The sequence below is a fragment of the Erpetoichthys calabaricus genome, chromosome 13 (assembly GCF_900747795.2).
Source record: "Erpetoichthys calabaricus chromosome 13, fErpCal1.3, whole genome shotgun sequence".
Classification (NCBI taxonomy): Eukaryota; Metazoa; Chordata; class Cladistia; order Polypteriformes; family Polypteridae; genus Erpetoichthys; species Erpetoichthys calabaricus.
Window position 1 is genome coordinate 99,268,349 of NC_041406.2, and position 22,108 is coordinate 99,290,456.

A 22,108-nucleotide genomic window follows, 5' to 3' on the forward strand; every position below is an offset into this window, starting at 1 on the left:
TTATTGATAATATTCATGAATAATAGCAATATGCAAAGTACATTTGAATACTGGCAACCATACAACCTGATTAAATGGTGATGTGTAGTTTCAGGCGGCACACAGACTTGTTAGTTACTTAAAAATGTCTCTAGTTAAAGCATCATTCAGCTTTCTTCAGAACAGGCTGCATTGCCTGCCTCAGTATGGCTGCCGAGTTGTGCTCTCCATTGTGTTGTCGTCTTCAGTTCATGGTGTGATGGTCTTCGTCAGTTTGGTAAGAGAGATACTTCTTCATCATCAGAGGTTGGTAAGAGAGGGAGAATGTGGTTGAACAAGCAGATTTATAGATTCTCTGTCCAACCCCTACTGCCAATAGGACATCATGGTACTTAAAAATTTCTGATAGAAGCCAATTCCAAACAGCCATGCTTCAGACCAATGGGGCAAAGACAATCTTAACACCTGCCATCCCCCAAAACCATATGGCAGTTTGGCTTCCTTGCGGGGGTTGAAAGACTTTAGCAGAGAAACACTCGCCAAACTGGTTTAAAGCACATCCTCCCCCAACTCTGTCGTAAAATTCAAAGAGACCCATTCTTGAAGGGGGGGGGGGGGTAAACACTCACTAATGTAACATTAAATTACATTGCTTTGCCTAAATTACAAATAAAGACATACAAAATATTTATCAAGTTATATGCAAAATCTTACATCCCAACACACCCTGAATCATCACAGACTGTGGAAACTTCACACTGGACTTCAGACACCTAGGATTCTGTTCCTCTTCACTCTTCCTCCATCTGTAGTACCTTAATTTCCACATGAAATATGAAATACTTTCATCTGAAAAGAGGACTGTGGACCACTGAGCAACAGTCCAGTTTTTTTTTTTCCTTAGCCCAGGTAAGACACTTATAACTTTGTCTCCTATTCAGGAGTGGCTTGATATTAGGAATGCAACAGTTGTAGCCCCTTTACTTGAAGACATCTGTGCATGTTGGCTGGTGATGGACTGATACCTGCCCCAGTCCACTTCTTGTGAAGCTCTCCCTAGTCCTTGTATCGACTTTTTTGACAATTATCTCAAGCCTGCTGTCATCCTTGTTGCTTGAGCACCTTTTCCTACCACATTTTCCCCTTTCAGTGTAACTTTCCATTAATACTCTTCAATATAGCACTCTGTGAACAGCCAGCCTTTTCAGCAGTGACCTTCTGTGGCTTACCCTCCTTGTGGAGGGTGTTGATGATCGTCTTCTGGACAACTGTTAAATCAGCAGTCTTCCCCATTTGTATTGTTGTGTGTACTGACCTAGACCAAGAGATACATGGTATCTATACTGTTTGAATAGCAATTTACTTAAATTTGAAATTAGATATTCTAATAATTTGAGATACTGGATTTCTGTTTTCATGAGATATTTTCCATAATTATTAACATTAAAGCAAGAAAGCCTTGAAATATTTCACTTTATTTGTAATGAATATAACATATATGAAGGTTTACCTTTTTGAAATAAATTACAAAAACAAATGACCTTTGTCACGATATTGTAATTTTTTTGTACTCTCATTTTTATCTTACTTGCAAAATTGTCCTTGTTATTGCATACTATACAGAATCAAATTTAATTACAATTTCTTTCATATTTTTATAAAAAAAGGTCTGGGAATAAATAACACTGTGTGTCTGCTTGTTTTCATTTTAATTATTAAATGTCCTTTCTAGTTAAAAGGAAATTCTCAGTTGTTTCTATCATGATACATTGTGTGAAAAAGAGTCAAGCTACAGATAAATGCCCTGCAAAGTGCCATTAGCTTATAAGCGTAATTACTCTTGCTGAACAGTCACTTTAAAAAACAATACAAGATGCTTTCAATAAAATGAATACAGTCGTATGAAAAAGTTTGGGAACCCCTCTTAATTCTTTGGATTTTTGTTTATCATTGGCTGAGCTTTCAAAGTAGCAACTTACTTTTAATATATGACATGCCTTATGGAAACAGTAGTATTTCAGCAGTGACATTAAGTTTATTGGATTAACAGAAAATATGTAATATGCATCATAACAAAATTAGACAGGTGCATAAATTTGGGCACCCCAACAGAGATATTACATCAATACTTAGTTGAGCCTCCTTTTGCATATATTACAGCCACTAGATGCCTCCTATAGCCTTTGATGAGTGTCTGGATTCTGGATGGAGGTATTTTTGACCATTCTTCCATACCAAATCTCTCCAGTTCAGTTAAATTTGATGGCTACTGAGCATGGACAGCCTGCTTCAAATCATCCCATAGATATTCTATGATATTCAAGTCAGGGGACGGTGATGGCCATTCCAGAACATTGTACTATTCCCTCTGCATGAATGCCTTTGTAGATTTCGAACTGTGTTTTGGGTCATTGTCTTGTTGGAATATCCAACCTCTGCGTAACTTCATCGTTGTGACTGATGTTTGAACATTATCCTGAAGAATTTGTTAATATTGGGTTGAATTCATCTGACCCTTGACTTTAACAAGGGCCCCAGTCCCTGAACTAGCCACACAGCCCCACAGCATGATGGAACCTCCACCAGATTTGACAGTAGGTAGCAAGTGTTTTTCTTGGAATGCGGTGTTGTTCTTCCGCCATGCAAAGTGCTTTTTGTTATAACCAAATAACTCCATTTTTGTCTCATCAGTCCAAAGTACTTTGTTCCAAAATGAATCTGGCTTGTATAAGTGAGCATTGGCATACAATAAGCGACTCTGTTTGTGGCGTGAGTGCAGAAAGGGCTTCTTTCTCATCACCCTGCCATACAGATGCTCTTTGTGCAAATTGTGCTGAATTGTAGAACGATGTACAGATACACCATCTGCAGCAAGATGTTCTTGCAGGTCTTTGGAGGTGATCTGTGGGCTGTCTGTAACCATTCTCACAATCCTTCGCATATGCTGCTCCTGTATTTTTCTTGGCCTGCCAGACCTGCTGGGTTTAACAGCAACTGTGCATGTGGCCTTCCATTTCCTGATTACATTCCTTACAGTTGAAACTGACAGTTTAAACCTCTGAGATAGCTTTTTGTAACTTTGGCCCTAAGCCATGATACTGAACAATCTTTGTTTTCAGATCTTTTGAGAGTTGCTTTGAGGATCCCATGCTGTCACTCTTCAGAGGAGAGTCAAAGGGAAACACAACTTGCAATTGACCACCTTAAATACCTTTTCTCATGATTGGACACACCTGTTTATGAAGTTCAAGGCTTATCGAGCTAATCCAACCAATTTGGTGTTGCAATAATCAGCACTGAGCAGTTACATGCATTCAAATCAGCAAAATTACAAGGGGACCCAAATTTTTGCACAGCCAGTTTTTCACATTTGATTTAATTTCATACAATTAAATGCTGCTTCACTAAAAATCTTTGTTCGGAAAACACCCCAGTACTCAGATGTTCCTAGGAAATGAAAGACATACCACTGTTATCTTTTTTGTTGAAAGTAGAGCAAATTATTATGCAGGCTGAGAGGTGTTCCCAAACTTTTTCATAGGGATCAACAGTATTGAGTGAGCATTTCATTTTTATCATTAGAGGAGCAATATTTAAATATTTGTTTTCATTTTCTAGTTCAGTTTAAATGCAATAGTTATTATTCTTGCTAAATATTTTAATTGAAAGGAATGTAATTATACAGACATTCTCACCATGTTAACACTATCAAGTCTCAAAATGGAAATGGTGAAGAAATCCAGTACAGTGTCTGGGTATTGACATTACATGGTCTCGATGTGTCTTGACCATTTGCATACATATTCAACTTCTGCAAAATTTTTGCCTTGCACATGCTGTGTAATTCTGGTAAGGCTTGCTTTTATTATGCTGAATGTCTTCAATTTTCTACAAACAGAAGTTTGTTTTCTAAATATGTTAAGTCCCCGCACTGGGGCTCTGGCATTTTCTGCCGTAATCCACAACATGAGTGAAGAGTCGTGGTTTTCTTCTTCCTTTTCTTATTCATCTTTTCCCAGTTCTGTGTGGGGCTGATTTGCTTTATCACCTTTCTCCGAACAGTTTGTTCCTGTACCTCCTCACCAGTCAAGCCTTTTTCCTTCAGGTATTATTTTACTTTATCTCAATAGTACATGCACCGAATATCTAAAATAAGGGCAATGGAGCAAGACAAAAATAAAATTAAAAAAGAAAACAAAAATCAGGTCTAAAGTCTCAGGAAAAGTATGAATGGTAGCTTTTCTATAGGTAGTATTTAATTCTTCAATAACCCCACTATTAGCTCACAAACTTTTATTTCCTCTGACCCTCCCATTGTCTGATTGTTTTATGCTTGTTCTTGCATAGCAACAGACACAGAATGACTGGAGTTGGGCAGGTAATGGGCAAAAGGAATGAATGCATGTAACAGATTCAAAAAAAATCTTTATATTATTGGTTATTGTATAATATTTAGCATTTTAATTCTGATATATACTGATGTTTTTGTCTATAGCATTACCTCTAATTAAAGGAATAATCCGCGCAAAAATTCTATTTTTTAAAAATGTTACTTACCCCTTGTAGTTTCAAGTTGTGACAGAGAAAAAAATTTCATCTCATGTTTTTGTGGAAAAATTACATACTGAATATTTAAACTCAACTGAGCCCTGCAGTGACCAATTCTGGACAATGGCCAATGTGAAAAACATCCATGGAAAAAAAGAAAAAAAAATATCATGTAACTTGTGTCAATTAATCCACATGTCCTTAGCCATTTGGTTAGTCAAAATGTGCAAAGTGTGTGGATTTTTTGCTTTAATACTATTAACAGTTATTTCCTTGAAAGGTCCTATTCATAGTAAACAGGAAAGATGTCAGTCCCACAGTAGTGTATGTTTGAATTGAATATCTGCCACTCCCCCTTATTTATTGGTCAAATGTTCTGTCTTTAATTCAAATGCACAACATTGAAGTAAATGCCAAAACTTAGATTTATATTTATGTTTTAATTGAATTTTACATGAGTGGCTTTTCCTGGCTGTTTATGTCAGCATGTGGGAAGAAAACTTATGGGTACATGTCCTCACAGTTCTCAGTTGCATTTTTGAATCTTCTCTGTTCTCTTTATTTATTAAGTCTGCACATATTGGAAACTTTATTGTTTCCAAAGCAAGTTAACAATTGTCGTATGAAGTCTTTTTGCAGTTTTTATGTAACTTTTGCTTGATTTCATTGCAGTCTCTTGTGAGCTTTCTCTGCTTCTTAGGTCTTCATTTTGTTCAATCTACAGAAACTGTCAAGTCAATGTGCTCTCCATCATAGGTTTGTATATCAAGACTTAATGCTTTTGCTGTCATACTTTTTTTTAACAGTATTCTGCATGGTATAATCTATATCAGTAACCTCATCTGGCACTCAGCAATCTTTTTGTGATTGAATATTTATTAAAAATCAAAATAAGAGAGCAAAGCCCGACAAAGTGATGTGAATGCAATATATTAGAGGATATATGTACAACCTTATGAAATTAAACCTTCACCTGGCTCTGTGAATAGAATGAAGGTTAAAAAATAAGGAGGGAAATACAAAGGAAGCCCCTAGTGGGCACAGTCTCACAAAAACTTGAGCATCAGGAAGTTGAGAAGAAGGAAATTCTGAACAATTCACTCCACACTGCCAGTTATTTAGAGTTATTTTCATACGATTAATTTATCACAGTCATCCCATACTATGGGTTTTTGAAATGAATTTCAATACATGGGTGAAGGAGGATATAGTATTCTAAGGCCAGTATTCTTTGTCATCACTGATGATCTCTTTAGAAACTTGACATGATTTGAAGCACATTAACACCATTCATGCATTTTAAAACATTTTTTTTTTTAATTTATAAAACAAGTTTTTGTCAGGAACTTTGATTATAGTGAACAGGTTGAGACATTCCTGTAAATCATCTTGAACATATAAGTATCGTTTGTGAATAAATAGTTTACGCCATTCAAATGTTAACATAATTTTGACTCACCTTGTATATGTAAGTAAAATGATTTATGATTATAAGACGTATCTTTTAATCTAACTAAGTGGTTTTGCATTAACTATTATTACAATTGTAGTGAAGTGAAGTTTTCAGATATCTTGTAGTCTTATGGGTATATGAAAAGAAGGATGGTAAATATCTGAGGTAATTTTAAGTTTCTATTTGGATACATAATGGAATAATTAAATTAACTGGATACTTTATTAATGGTAGAGTGCATAGCATACGAAGAAATGAAGCCTTGTGTTTCACAAACATGCTTTAGTTTTACTTATTATGTTACATAAAGAAATAGAATTTAGTAGTAAATACTAAATACTAATTAGTAATACTAATTTTAATATTAGTATGCATTTGCTTTACACATTGTTTCAATGTGACTTTTCTAGCCAAAGGTACAGCACACTCCTGATGTTAATGTTGAACGTTGTTACTTTGATATAATGTGATCTATGTATTAGCAGGACCTTCTATGAATATAACCTGTACATTAAATGCTATCTTGAATTTTGGGTCATTTTTGATAAAGACATTTTTGACAACCATTATGTTGTCTGTTAGGCTTTTCTCTGAATTTACTATCTTACTCTTCTTTATTTATTTAATTGGTTTAGTTCAATGCTATATACTATATACCCTGCCGTTCTTTCTTAAACAGTGCCTTTAGCATGGGAAAGGCACATATAAATAAAATGTATTATTATTATTAACCAAATTAAAGTATTTTTAAATAATAAAATGTTAACTTCTTCTCCAAGATACTGCAATGGAAAAGCTAGTTTGGAAAGAAAAGGCCTTGAAATAAATTCAGGAAAGACCAAAATGATCATTGGAGGCAAAGAGGTTATAGAATCAAGTAAGAAGTGGGTACTTAGCCATGCAGAGTGTATATGAAGAGTATCCTTCAGGTGGCTCATTCAGTCTTGGTTTGTAGAAAGTTTGTGAGTGGCGATGAAGAATAATGATGAAATAAGTGTAAATTTAGATATCGGCAATAAAGTTAATTTGGAGAATGTATGGAAGTTCTATAACCTAAGTGACATGCTTAATACAAATGGTAGTGTGGGCATAGCAGTGATAGCAAGCATAAGCGTTCATGGTAATAATTCCAGGAGCAGTACTCCATTCTGACTTCTAAAGGAGACTTTTTGGTATTGTAGGTGGATGAAAGGTGTGTGAGGAGTAGAGTGGTATATGGGAGTGACACATCACAGACAAGGCTGAAACTTAAAGCAATCTTGGAAAGTACCCGAATTTGTAAACTCTACATAGTTAACTGTCTTTGCTGAAAAATATACATCTTAGCTGCATTTATCTATTTTTAGATTCTATGGAAAGTTATGAGAAAAAAACGTTAAGTACTAAAAAGTAAAAAATAAGATTCTCATACATCACTCATAAAATAAAAGATGGGCGCTTTTGCTAAGATTTTAAGAAGTGTGCCCACGCTTTTATTTTACGAGTGATGTATGAGAGACTTATTTTTTACTTTTTAGTACACTTTTTAACTTAATATATGTGTGGTTTTTAAAAAAGTATTTTTTATATATATATTATTTTAAACTTTTTAGTCTTGGGTTTGTTTTAATATATTTTTGTAATCAATATTTTAACACTTCCTTTAATATTTCTATTCGTTACTAGTGCCATCTATTGGTGAAATCTTTAACTATTCTTCATATGAAAATTTCATTTCTTAACATGGATTAATTGATCAATTAGTGAAACTCATTATTGATTCATGTATTGTCTTCGGAAGTGAGTACGTGTGCAAAATTTCAAGTCATTTGGACAATAGGAAGTGGGTTAAATATCGATTTCAAGATTTGTACCAGACAACAAACAGGTGAAGTTAAAATAAGAGTGGTATAAATTGTTTTAAGTTTTGTGTGTTTTTGCACAAGATTTGTGTATTTTATACAAAAGATTAAGTTTGTTCAATATACGGTATTGAAACACTTTATTTATCAGTCAAGCAAATAGACAGAACTGTAGAGATTTGTTTGTATTTTCTTTTTCCTTAAGTGTTTGCTGGACCAGTTCAAGCATTACCTCATTTACACCTGCTCACCATACATCGGCATAGTAGTGAACAACTCAAAAGCATAAGCACCACACACTGAATTGCAACACGCCACAAAGTGTTTTTTCTTTTAATATTTTTTTTAAGTTGCTACAAAAATATATTTTTTATTAGACTATTAACACTAGAATCCCTTAAGCCTATGAAAAATCTTGTAATCCTGGGCCACCTTAAATTCCCTTGCACCTCCTCATCAACGTCTTTTGTTTTACAAATGTGTCCATCAACAACAGCACCCTGCTATCCCATCTCACACCGGTGCAGCTTTAGTCATACACAAAGTTCTCCCAGCTCAAGTCTGTTTATGTGGGTGTGAGGTGCCTTGAATTGTATAGGGTAAATAATATATCGTTATTTGGAATACATACATTTCATGTGTGTTCCTAATCTACAAAGATCTATGTAAATGTTGGCTGATATGAAATGCGAGGCAAGAAATGTTGAACAAATAACTAGAACAGAAACATTTCTCATGTTCTACTAATAATTGGCCAAATGCTGACATGAAGTGTATAATGTGTCAAGACTGAAGTCCAAATATCAAATAAATACTTTCACAAAAGACACAGTGTGTTTTGATTCATTGTCCATCTGTACTGTGAAGTGTCATCCTATCAGTTTTTGCAGCATTTGGCTGAATCTGATTAGAAAATATAGCGCTATACACTTCAGAATTCATCCTGATACTTCTACCAGCAGTCATATCATCAATAAACACGATTGACCAACTTCCATTGGCAGCCATGCTTGCCAATGCTTTAACACTTCCTCCACTAGCAGATCATGAGCCATTTCTTCTCTTCTCCGTACCCTTCTCTTTCCAAAATTCTGCTACATATTAATCTTAGTTTTCTTCGTCCAAAGAAAATTATTCCAAAACTTGACAGGCTTTTAAATATTGTTTTCTGGCAAAGTCTAATCTGCCCTTCCTGTGTTTGAAATTTACCAGTGGTTTGCACTTTGTGGTAAACCCATTGTTATTACTTTCATGACATTTTCTCTTGATTGTAGACTTTGGCAATGACAGGTTTAAAACCTTGGTTCTTGGTTTCGCTAAATGTTGTGAAGGGGTTTTTCTTCACCAAGAAAAGAATTCTGCGATCATCCAGCATAGTTGACTTCCATGATTGTTCAGGCCTTCTGGAGCTGCTGACCTCACCAGTGTGTTCCTTCTTTTTAAGAATGTTCCATATGCTTTGTTTGACCTTTGTGTTTCTGCTGTCTCTCTAAAGGGTTTATTTTGTTCTCTCTGACTAATGATTGTCTGTTTTTACTTGTATGGGCAGCTCTTTGGACCTCATATTGAGAGTTCATAGTGACCGCTTCCAAATGCAAATCCAACTCTTGCAATCAATTCCAGACCTTTTACCTACTTAATAGTTAATGAAATAATGAGGGAACTGCTTTCACCTGGCTATGGAACAGCTTGTCAGTCAATTGACCAAATACTTTTGAGCACATGAAAATAGGGGGGACCATGTGTAAACATGTCATTCATTCCTAAATGACTCGTGATATTTTTGGAAAACCCCTTAAATTAAAGCTGAAAATCGACACTTCAGTAAAATAATGATTGCTTTTTTTAAAATCCATTGTGGTGGTGTACAGAGTAAAAATTATTAAAATCGTGTCACTGTCCAAGTACTTGTGCTCCTGATAGAATAAAGGACAGTGAGGTAAGTGAGAAAAATTTGTATGAGAGCCTTTTGCAGTGGATTTTTGGATGATGTGCAGCCTGTAGACAGGGTCCAAATGCCTTTTACGAATGGCATGGCAGTGTAGTCGCTGGGTCACTATCTGTCTCTTTTTTTTTGATATTTTGAGTTCCTCTACATTTATTGTACCTTGTGTTACTTTTTGTATTTTGTCAATATCTTTTTTTTTTTTTTTTAAATATTAATGCAAACAAAGGTACCTTCATTATCTCAAAAGTCTGTGTGTGGGTATCCGTCTCTCCGGTCACCATGCTCATTATAATATACAAATTGATCATTTTTGCTTCAGTTACCATGTGCTACTGAGTTCCTGAAATTATAATTGCAATTTTAACTTTTTATTTTCTCTCAGCATCAAGTATTCTGTTCAGTTTAATTTATTCCCTCCCTGAAACCACGGCAGTTTCAAGTGTACAAATTGGAGGCGATGGGGGGAGGTGTTGTAGCCTTTTCAGCTGTGGATTTCTCTGCGGTTTACTACAAACTTTTTAACAAGTTGTCCCCAAATTTGGATTCTCGTCTGAAAATCATGTCTGGTCAAAGGCAATGGTTGTGTTAGTGTGTACATTTCATACAGTGAAGTTGTACCTGTCTTCATATTTTTTTCCAAATCACAGAAGAGGCAATTTGTGATAACCAGACATCAGCCTTTTCTGATAAACTCTAAATAAATTCAGGCTTAAGGTTTTTTGGTTGCACAGTGCTAAACAACCATAGTACGCAAATAGCTAATACTGTAAATGATCTGTCTCAGCAATGGTTCCCTAACCGTTTACATGCTGATGCCTACCTGTTTGACCTCAAAGGTTTTTTGCGGCCCACCAGTGGTGGCTGGTGAAAAACAAATTGAAACAACATCTATTACATAGTGCCTTTCACATTTATTTATTATATAGTGACTTTCAAATCTGTCTATCTATCTATCTGGTCATTCCATATGCTTTTGTGGTCCTCATCTTGTCAATACAGATCTTGACCTGTCCAGTTCCAGACCCATATGACAAATCCATCCTAAAATGTATTTTACCGTTTCCATCATGCTACCCAACCTGATACTAGCTTTCCCATTTTTACTGTGCTCCAAAACTTTAGTCCGTGACATCCACAATTCTATTTTCTTCCCATAAATTGCCCTATAAATTTGGAAAGGAACATGTTCACCTTACACCCAAATGTTATACTATGGAGTTTATGCAGTTTACTTCAAAGATCAGGAAATATAAATTGCAAGTCAGTAAATACATAAATTTAAAACTGATTACTGTAAACACATCATTTAATTTCAAGATTTGATGTGTGCCCTTCATTTTGTTATTAAAATGGAGAGGGGTACAATGTGAGCAGTACAAGTATTTCCATAGATTTCATTTATTGCTATGTCAGATGAATGATATCCTCTTGTAGAATGCAAACCTTAAATAAGACAAAAAGTCACTCTAAAATATAGTATGATTTTAACTGAATGTTACCATAATGCCTGCTTTGTGTTATGTCCCACAGAAGACATTGGTGTTTTTTTCTGTTTTGGCAGGGCATTGTATAAAACGTAAACATACAAACCACAATCTGGCTTTTGGAAAAGCCGTCTTTGACAGCTGGGTTTTCCGCTGCAGCACTTGGGTAATTCACTATGTGAAATCACAGGGTGGCAGGCATGGATTCTCTTAAGCAGTTGTGGCAGTGATTCAGTATGTAAATCATTTGAAAATTCTTATTTGGTCTTGGCACAGTGTGTGATGATTCTACTTTGAACGGACATGAAGCTTCTGTGCTAGGATTCCTCCCTCATGATGCACATATTTTCCTTTCCTTATTTTACCAAAAATCAGTAATTGAATTAGTCCTAAGATTAAATCTTTTTATGGTCTAAGTGGGGAATTTAGTGAAGTGCATATCATAGTGCCAGCTATCAGACAGACACATTAGAGAGAGAGAGAGAGAGACACATTTAAGAGGATGACTCCTACGTACATTCAGTACTGTAGCATGAGAACTTTTTTTTCTGTTCTTTTCACCTTTTTATCTAGAATTAGAATATTGTTGGTTTATAACACTTGAATGTTTGGTATTCATCTGGTCACAAAGCAAAAATCTGTAACAGAAAAAAACAAAATGAAAATAACATCAAGCACTTACTGTGAAACTTATTTTATATTTCGTAAGGTAAATATTTTATTTGCAGTTGCACATGCAATCCATCCATCCATCCATCCATTGTTCACAGCTTATCCAAAGTCGGGTCGCAGGGGCAGCAGCCTAAGCAGGGAAGCCCAGACCTCCCACTCTCCGGCCACCTCCTCCAGCTCTTCTGGGGGACCCCGAGGCATTCCCAGGCCAGCCGGGAGATATAATCCCTCCAGCGTGTCCAGGGGGCATCCTGTCCAGATGCCCGAACCATCTCAACTGGCTCCTCTCACTGCGTAAGAGCAGCGGCTCTACTCCGAGTCTCTCCCGCATAACTGAACTCCTCACCCTATCTCTAAGGGAAAGTCCAGCCACCCTGCGGAGAAAACTCATTTCGGCCGATTGTATCCGCGATCTTGCTCTTTCGGTCACTACCCAAAGCTCATGGCCATAGGTGAGGGTAGGAACGTAGATCGACTGGTAAATTGACAGCCTCGCCTTTTGGCTCAGCTCTCTCTTCACCACGATGGACCGTTGCAGAGCCTGAATTACTGCGGATGCATCACCGATCCGTCTGTCAACCTCCCGCTCCATTCTTTCCTCACTCGTGAACAAGACCCAGAGATACTTGAACTTCTCCACTTGAGGCAGTAATGTGTTCCCAACCCGGAGAGAGCATTCCACCCTTTTCCGGCAGAGAACCATGGCCTCGGATTTAGAGGTGCTGACTGTCATCCCTGCTGCTTCACACTTGGCTGCGAACCGCTCCAGTGGGAGCTGGAGGTCACTGTCCGATGAAGCCAACAGCACCACGTCATCCGCAAATAGCAGAGACAAGATTCTGAGGTCACTGAACCAGAACCCCTCCGCTCCTTGGCTGCGCCTAGAAATTCTGTCCATATAACTTATGAACAGAATCGGTGACAAAGGGCAGCCCTGGCAGAGTCCAACCTCAACAGGAAATGAGTTCGACTTATTACCGGCAATGCAGACCAAGCTCCTGCTCCTCCTGTACAGGGACTGAATGGCTCGTAACAACGAGCCTTGTACCCCGTATTCTTGGAGCACACCCCACAGGATGCTTCGAGGGACACAGTCGAATGCCTTCTCCAAATCCACAAAGCACATGTGGACTGGTTGTACAAACTCCCATTCCCCCTTCAGGATCCTGGCCAGGGTGTAGAGCTGGTCCAGTGTTTCACGGCCGGGACGGAATCTGCATTGTTCCTCTTGAATCCGAGATTCAACTATCGACAGAACTCTCTTCTCCAGCACCCCTGAATAGATCTTACCACGGAGGCTGAGGAGTGTGGTCCCCCTATAGTTGGAGCACATCCTCCGGTCACCCTTCTTAAAAAGGGGGACTACCATCCCAGTTTGCCAATCCAGAGGCACTGCCTCCGATGTCCATGTGATGCTGCAGAGACGTGTCAACCAGGACAGCCCCATAACATCCTGAGCCTTGAGGAACCCAGGATGGACCTCGTCCACCCCAGGGGCCCCACCACCTCGGAGCTTTTTAACTACCTCTGTGACCTCGGCCCCTGATATGGATGGGCCCCCCACGGAGTCCTCCAGCTCTGCTTCCTCTAAGGAAGACATGCTGGTGGGATTGAGAAGATCCTTGAAGTATTCCTTCCACCGGTCAATAACGTCTGCAGTTGAAGTCAGCAGGGCCTCATCTCCACTGTACACAGTGTTGGTGGAGCACCACTTACTCCTCCTGAGGCGCTTGACGGTTTGCTAGAACCTTTTTGGTGCCAACCGAAAGTCATTTTCCATGGTTTCCCCAAACTCCTCCCATGCCCGAGTTTTTGCCTCTGCAACAGCCGATGCCGCTACACACTTGGCCTGCCAGTACCTCTCAGCTGCCTCTGGAGTCCCACTGGTCAACCAGACCCGATAGGACTCTTTCTTCAACTTGACGGCCTCTCGGGTCCACCACCGGGTTTGTGGATTACCGCCATGAGAGGCACCGACAACCTTGCAGCCACAGCTCCATTCTGCTGCTTCGACAATGGAGGCTTGGAACATGGCCCATTCAGACTCAATGTCCTTAGTCTCCCTTGGAATGAGATTGAAGTTCTGCCGGAGGTGGCAGTTAAAGATCTTTGTGACCGATTCCTCCGCCAGATCTTCTCAGCAGACCCTCATTATACGTTTGGGTCTGCCTGGTCTGTCCGGCAGCCTCTCCCGTCATCTGATCCAACTTACCACCCGGTGGTGATCAGTTGACAGCTCAGCCCCTCTCTTCACCCGAGTGTCCAAGACATAAGATTGCAGATCTGATGACACGATTACAAAGTCGATGCATCCACTAAACAGTGTCATCTCCAGACAGAGTAGCAGCTTCAGCGACAGACTGCTGTCACTGTCCTGTTCCACTGACAGACTGAGGAGATCGTTCCTCCCCCAAACTATGCGACTCTTCAGTTCCACCTTGGGGGGTAAATGTTAACATTATTCAAAGTTATTGTCTGTTTTTACCTGCATTTTTATTACTCTTTAATTTAATATTGTTTTTTGTATCAGTATACTGCTGCTGGAGTATGTGAATTTCCCCTTGGGATTAATAAAGCTGTCTGTCTGTCTGTCTGTCTCTCTCTCTCTCTCTCTCTCTCTCTCTCTCTCTCTCTCTCTCTCTATCTATCCATCCATCCATCCATCCATCCATCCATCCATCCATCGAGCTGCGACCTCGGGCATCCTGGCGCCAAGTGCACTTATGGACTCCCTTATGCTCGAACATGCTGTTCGTTATGGACAATCCATGGCCAGCACAGAAGTCCAACAACTGAACACCACTTGAGTTTAGATTGGGGAGGCTGTTCCTCCCAATCACACCTCTCCAGGTTTCACTGTTGTTGCCGACGTGAGCGTTTAAGTCTCCCAGCAGGACGATAGAGTCCCCAGGAGCTGCACTTCGCATCGCTTGCTCTAGGGACTCCAAGAAGGCTGGGTACTCTGAACCGCCGTTCGGCACATAAGCACAAACAAACAGTCAAAGTCCTTCCCCCAACTCGAAGTTGCAGGGAAGCAACCCTCTCATCCAACTGGTAGAACCCCAAAGTGCCGGCCTCGAGCCGGGGTGCCAGAAGCAAGCCCACTCATGCCCGATGCCTTTCACCCACAGCAACTCCAGAGTGGAACAAAGTCCAGCCTCTCTCAAGAGGAATGGTTCCAGAGGCCAGACCGTGTGTAGAGGTGAGCCCGACTATATCTAGCCGGTACCTCTCAACCTCTCGCACCAGTTCAGGCTCCTTCCCCACCAGACAGGTAACATTCCATGTCTCAAGAGCCAGTTTTGGTAACCTCGGGTTGGAATGCCAGGGCTCCCGCCTTTGGCCACCACCCATATCACATTGCATCCGACCCCTATGGCCTCTGTTACAGGTGGTGGGCCCACAAGAGAGTGGAACCACGTTGCTCTTTCGGGCTGAGCCCGGCTGGGCCCCGTGGTCAAAGGTCCAGCCACCAGGCGCTCGCCAGCAAGCCCTTACCCCGGGCCTGGCTCCAGGGTGGGGCCTCAGGTACCCTTTCCTGGACAAGGGAACGCTGATCCTTGATTTAAACCCATGTGAGGTCTCAAGATCGAGTTAGTCTGGATCTTCACCTCAGACCTGTTTGCCTTGGGAAACCCCACCAGGAGCATGTGGCTCCCGACAACATAGCTCCGAGGATCACTAGACCATGCAAGCCCTTCTTCCATGGCAAGGCCTCGATCCAAGAAGGGTGTACATGCAATGTTTTGTATTATTGATTGATTTAAGTGTGATCTAGCAATTACTCTGGATATGGGACTTCATAGGGCACTCTGATACAATGTACTCACACCGGGATAATGTTGAGTTGGTAGTTAATCTAATTACATGCAGGAGAAATATGGGAGTATTGTAAGAAAAATCCCACATAGACAATGGGATGATGTGCATGTAGACCAGGAATGGGCAAACATTTTTGGTGGGGGGACCAAATTGTCAATAATGCCAACCTCAGTGGGTCATTTAAAATCTAAGTGTAACTGTGAACCCAGGCATTCTATGACATGTTTTAATTAACATTAACTTTAAAAATAGTTGTTCTAAGAAATAGTTTAATTATAAAACTTTTACTAAAAGTTATTAATAGTAATGCTGAAACACCAGTAAGAGAGTAATTTTAAAGTAAATTGAATTGGCTATGACATTGTTCTAGTCAAGAATGTGAAACTGCTTGTTTCTTTACAAAAGGTTAATAACAAGTGAGATGCGGGATGTGGCATCAATTAATTAATTGAAAATATTTGTATTTGTTATCATTTATCTATTTATTTGCTTTTAGTTATTTTTATTTATGAAATGACCTTCTTGCAACTGCTTGTGGTACCAAATAATGATGCTATGCACATAGCAGGCTTGTAAAGCCTTAATAACAAATTCTATTTAATATACAGTCAGTAGAAATCTAGTAAAAACTGAAAAATCTGTCTTGCAGCTACTAAAGTACTGCAAGCAAGTTTCCAATTTACCATGAAGGTTAATAATCTGAGCTGCATAGCTGTTCCAGTCTACACTTATGATTGAACAAACTTCCTCAAAATTGGGAAAAACAGGTTTGGTCTGTTGTGACCATACTCTGATTATTGTGAAGTTTGAAGAATGGACAGAAAGATAAATTAGCATTGTAATACCAGACTGGAAAGAGTTCACCTGGAAACCATAACTACCTATCTCTTCTGAGTTGGAAAGCATTAGAATAAAAACACACAAACTGCCCAAAGTCATGGTTGAGATGCCTATGCTGTCAGAAGAACAGGAATAATCCATTTAGGTTGATCCTACACCAGAAAACCTTTCTTCTTTTAACTTTTTCCTTTCACATTTGTAAATAAAACTCTTTTTTACTAAGTGGTGACCAGACCCAGACATTGCTAATGAAATCCATTTCTGATAAAATCACAGACTCTTTTTCTCAATAAAGGGAGACACAAAACATCAAATAGGCACATAAAAGACTAAGGCAAGCAAGCCTGCTAAAAATGTATGCACTTGCTTCATATTTTCTATTTGCACGATTAAACCTTGTTTTATTTAATTATTTTTTGGAGGGCACTGCAATACAGCCTAGCATACACCAGATAACTGTAGCATTGTCTTGTTAAGAACACCTCATGGGGATTGTAGTATTATACGTTGCCAGGATTTACCTGCACTTCCTATCCGTGTGGGATAAATAGAGGAAACATAGACTTTTGAAGAATGTCAAGGCTTGTGAGTTTTGTGAAAGATTGTGTCTTGCTTTGAAATTTTTAACCTCTGTTTAATGGATAATTTACTGACTTCTTTTTTAACCTTCACTGTTTTTATGGATTATTTATTTATTGAAGAGCATTTTGGAACAATGCACCATTTACTTAAACACTGTTTTGGGAATGATTTTAATAAAAGCACTTGAACACTTTTGCACCTACCCTTTGCTTCATGTGTGTGTCTTCATTTGCCCAGCTCATTTCAGTTATAAATATTGACTGTTTCGAGTTGAAGTGGCTCCCAGAAGCAATCAGGTAGCATGGAGCCAACCCAGACCGCCACAGGTTAAGTTTACAAGTTCACAAGTAATCTAGTGGTCACAACCAATTTAATCTCAGCTCTTTGACAGCGAGAACAAGACTACGTACCTTCACCAAATCCTAATATCACAACATGACACTCAAGATACAGCAGTTATTATCAGTTCTCAGAATTAATTAGGCAAAGTGTATCATGATATAAAGATAAAATTAAATACACGTGATGTTTCATGCTGAACACGTAGAATGTTTATCAATAGCTATTATATTGTTATTGCACCTGGAGTTTATGCTATGTACTTCTATTTTAACATTGCAGCTTTGGTCTTTTTGGAACTTTTTCAGATGTATTTTCTTGCACATTTTGATACTTTGTAATTGTATTTTTAGTGTTGGTTGGTATAAAACTGAATATTCTCTAAGAATATGAATTTTAAAGTGTAAAATGTATAAATTTATGCCTTCTTTTTCCCTCAGAATCACGTCCATTGTCAGTTCCAATGAAAGTCATTCAGAATACACCAGAGATTTATGTGAGCCCTGAAGAAAAAATGAAGGAGTTGATTGGCGTGCTGTGGAATGCTGTTAAAAGACTTACTTTGCAGGTACTTGTTTTCATTTTTTTTATGTTAAAAACTAAGATCAGTGTTCAGCAAAAAAATAGTTATTTTATACTTTTGGAATTTAAATCCTTTGTAGAGCACACAGTGATTTGGACTTTAATGCCTTCTTTACACTCATGCATGTTTACCTGTACATTTTATTTTAGCCACTCAAATTCTGTTGGGTAATCTTGGCTTCTATTACACCTATTACTTCAATATCACTAACATCAGGTCTTTCTGTAAAAGACAGAGCAGTGCATCTGACAGTAGAAATTAGGTAAACATTCACCTCAACAAATGTCTTTTGCCCTTTGCCATCTGAACATGGGTTGTTGCTGCTGTGAATAACGGTATCTGTCAGTGTGAAGTTTTTCATTATGTACCCTTTAGACCGCTGCATGTAATACTCCCTCAGGAAGCTGCTTTCCTCAATCATCTGCTCTAACTTACTCTGCATTTCTGGATTGTTTGCTAACCTTTGCATGAAAAGGTTAAACAGATACGCTGCAGCTAAAAAGTAAAAACCAGACCTTATGATGGATACACCCATTAGTCACCGTAGTCTCCCTAAAGAAGTTTTAAATGATAATTCATCCCAGTTGTAAATGTAAAGAGCAAATGTGAATTTGTCACGCCTGTATTATGGATTTTATCATGTGCAGTGCCGGAAGTGTAATAAATTATTTGAAGATGATATTTTCCTTTTCATTCTGTGCTCTCTTTAATGTCCAGTGACTATAAAATATATTTAGTTCTTTGCTCTTTCTAACATTATAGTTTGTTTCCCTGTGCAGAGGTAATGCATCTAAATTTTCTGATGTCAATATGAAAATAAATTCTGTAAATATAACTTTGTTCTTTAGAGATGAAGCCCTTTAATTCTGTCTTGAAATTCTGCTGTTACCTTTTGCCTGTGAGGTGCATTTGCTGCTGACATTATTATCCAGTTCACTTGAATGTGCCAGCTATGCTAGTGACAAGAAACTTTTGTCAAAGCATAGTTTTTCACAGGAGGTCATTGGGCTTCTTCTGACAATCCAAAAATCTCATTCTTGTTTTACTAGTCACTCACTGAGGTAAAATCCATGCCACTGAAAGCATTTTCATTTAAGTAGTATTCTTTGCACAATAATGTGCTTTTAACAGTGTGTCTGTGGTATGAAACCTACAGAAGAGTTCATTATTTTAGCCCAGGAACTAAAAGTATACCATTTTCTTTGTCTGATAGTTAACCTTCTGTCTGTCCTTACTAATAGAATTGTTTCATTGTCACTTTTTTCTGGAGAACTTCCTGAGCTTCTGCAGCCAGCAATAACACTTTCTTACTAAGCTTGCCTCCTTGGGCAACTTCCTTCTATCCCAGGTAGCTCACTTAATCACCTCTGACCTCTTCTAGCTTTGTTTTGAGTGGCATTAAGCAATGTACTGTACAAAGTCTTTCTCAGGATGTTAGTGCCATCCCAACAATATGCCATTGTCTCATGGGGATACATGTAACTGGTATATATCAATGAAAACCTAAGACTGTCTGCTTTTAAGTTGAATCATTATTATACATCAAGCAGATCTGTAAAGAAAAAAGAAAAAAGCTTATAGTAAATGTGCTTCCAGGTAAATATTCATACATTTTATTTATATACCATCTTTTCCATGCTCGGAGTGCTTAGAAACAATGACATCAATAAAGACATGGCTGTGTGACACAGCACACAGACCAGCGTTGCAAGTCTTTGGGAACGGTGCATTCAGTTTCCACATGAAAATGGTGACATGTCATGATTCCTACAACTGAATAATAGTCCAAAAAGCCAGAATACTATAAATGTATGAATCTGTATAGCAATCCAGTGCCACGAATTAAGGGCTAAACTTTATAATAGAGAATTCTCTGCATTGACATGGTGCATAACTAATGTGACATTGGTTAAATTAGCAGATTCCATACTTTTTTATGATAATCAAGATGTCTTGATACAAAAAAAAACTAGTCTATAATGAAAATAATTATAATAACATTCCAGCTTTTTCACAGTTTTCCATTTACTGGCCAGTTTTTGTCCTCGTCCTCATACTGTATATGGTAATGAGCACTGTGTAGTGACTAAACGGATTGGATCGTAAGTACAAATGGTGGAAATTTGATCCTGTTGCAGAGTTGAGTGGTCTACCTTGAGATAGGGGCATGTGAAACTCTGTAATATAAGAGGACCTTAGAGTCCAACCTCTGCTCAACAGGAGTCAGTTTTGCATGTTCTTAGGATGCTGTGAGTATCATGCACAGAATATGTACCAGGCTCAGCCTACAGAGAAAAGATCCTTTGGATTGTTTTTTATGTCTTAGCTGGCCTGGGATTTCACCAGTAAGTAATGGAACTGTTAATGAGAATAAGATGGTCTTTTATATCTTATGTTGTGCATTCCCACTTTTTATACCATTGCCAAGAAAATTATATTTGAAAGTGAATTGACTTCAAACAAAGTGTGATTTAATATGTTTACAGTATGTTTATTGTTCTTTGTTTTTGATAGAGAGTATGGTGTTCAGTAGGTGAAAACAGAATCAAAATAATAGAGTTTCTGCACTCAAAAATAAAAGAAGAATATTGCATAGATATGATATAGACCCATTGGCAGGGATGTGGAATTCCCATAACTTAAGTTTGCTGGTACTAGGAGAATCAGAATCAGAATCAGCTTTATTGGCCAAGTATATGTACACATACAAGGAATTGGACTCCGGTTTTACCTAGTATTGTCCCTGATGCTGTGAGATTGACTTAAGTGTTCATGAGAGTGATGGCCTGAGGAAAGAAACTGTTCACATGTCTGGTAGTTTTGGCGTACAGTGCTCTGTAGCGCCTACCAGAGGGAAGAAGTTGAAAAAGGTTGTAACCAGGGTGTGATGGGTCTGCAATGATGTTTTCTGCCCGTTTCCTGACTCGAGATCTGTATAAGTCTTGAATGGAGGGCAGATCAACACCAATGATTTTTTCTGCAATCCTGACTGTCCGTTGAAGTCTGTTCCTGTCCTGTTTTGTGGCTGAGCCAAACCAGACTGTGATAGATGAACAGAGAACAGACTGGATTACTGCAGAGTAAAATTGGATGAGCAGCTCCTGAGGCAGGCTGAACTTCCTGAGCTGGCGCAGCAAGTACAACCTCTGCTGGGCCTTTTTAACAATTGTGTTTATGTTTAGTTCCCACTTTAGGTCCTGGGAAATTGTGGATTCCAGAAACCTAAAGTTTTCCACAGCAGACACAATGCTGTTGTGTAGTGTGAGAGGGGGCAGCACTGGGGGGCTCCTCCTGAAGTCCACTGTCATCTCCACAGTTTTAAGCTTGTTCAGCTCCAGGTTGTTTTGACCGCACTAGAGGGCCAGCTGTTCGACCTCTCGTCTGTATACGGCCAGCTTTGTAGTGTAGCCAGGACCACAGAGCAAGTTGATGTTTTATAAATCTTATACTGCTGAGTTAATGCAAATACAAGTTTTTTTTCCTGCCCAGCCTCAGTTATTGGTAACCAGAACAATAGGAAGCTGACTTGAAATACAGTATGCCATGTTTATTTAAAGTTCAAACTTGTTATGTTTGCACAGTACATTGAGTTTTTACTCTATTGTCTGCCATGCAGCAGTGAAGATAGTTATTTTACAAACACAAGTCAATAACAGGTAGACCAAACGAAATAAGCATGTCCTTCAGAACTTAAGAAGAAGACTGTGCAACTTGCACTCCCAGTAAGGGGCCCAGGCTAATAAAACTGAAAAGGAAAGAGGGAAACCGTGGAACTACTGGTTCAAATGATTCTTAATAATTATATAGTTTTCATATACAAAATTATAAAGTAAAGCAATAGCAAAAAGTGGAATAAAAGTTTGACTAAGGGGCAAAATGATATTGAACAAAGCCAAAAGAAAAACACTTACAAAGCAACAGAATACAAAATTAGCCTAAAAACTAAAGTAGAGTATTTTGGCCTTATATAGTGTGAAAGCAAACTCCCAGCTGTAGCATCAGGGGACCCTGGATTTT

At 38.5% G+C, this 22,108-nt stretch overlaps 1 protein-coding gene across 5 annotated transcripts in view; it reads left to right on the forward strand.

The window, feature by feature from the left end:
• The window catches only part of LOC114663785 (intermembrane lipid transfer protein VPS13B-like), a 908,960-nt gene that overhangs the window by 511,880 nt on the left and 374,972 nt on the right, over positions 1–22,108 (forward strand). For all 5 annotated transcript variants that reach the window (XM_051935849.1, XM_051935847.1, XM_051935848.1 and 2 more), the window contains exon 22: positions 17,949–18,076. In XM_051935849.1, coding sequence (XP_051791809.1) covers positions 17,949–18,076 — 128 coding nt within the window. The remainder of the gene's footprint in view (positions 1–17,948; positions 18,077–22,108) is intronic.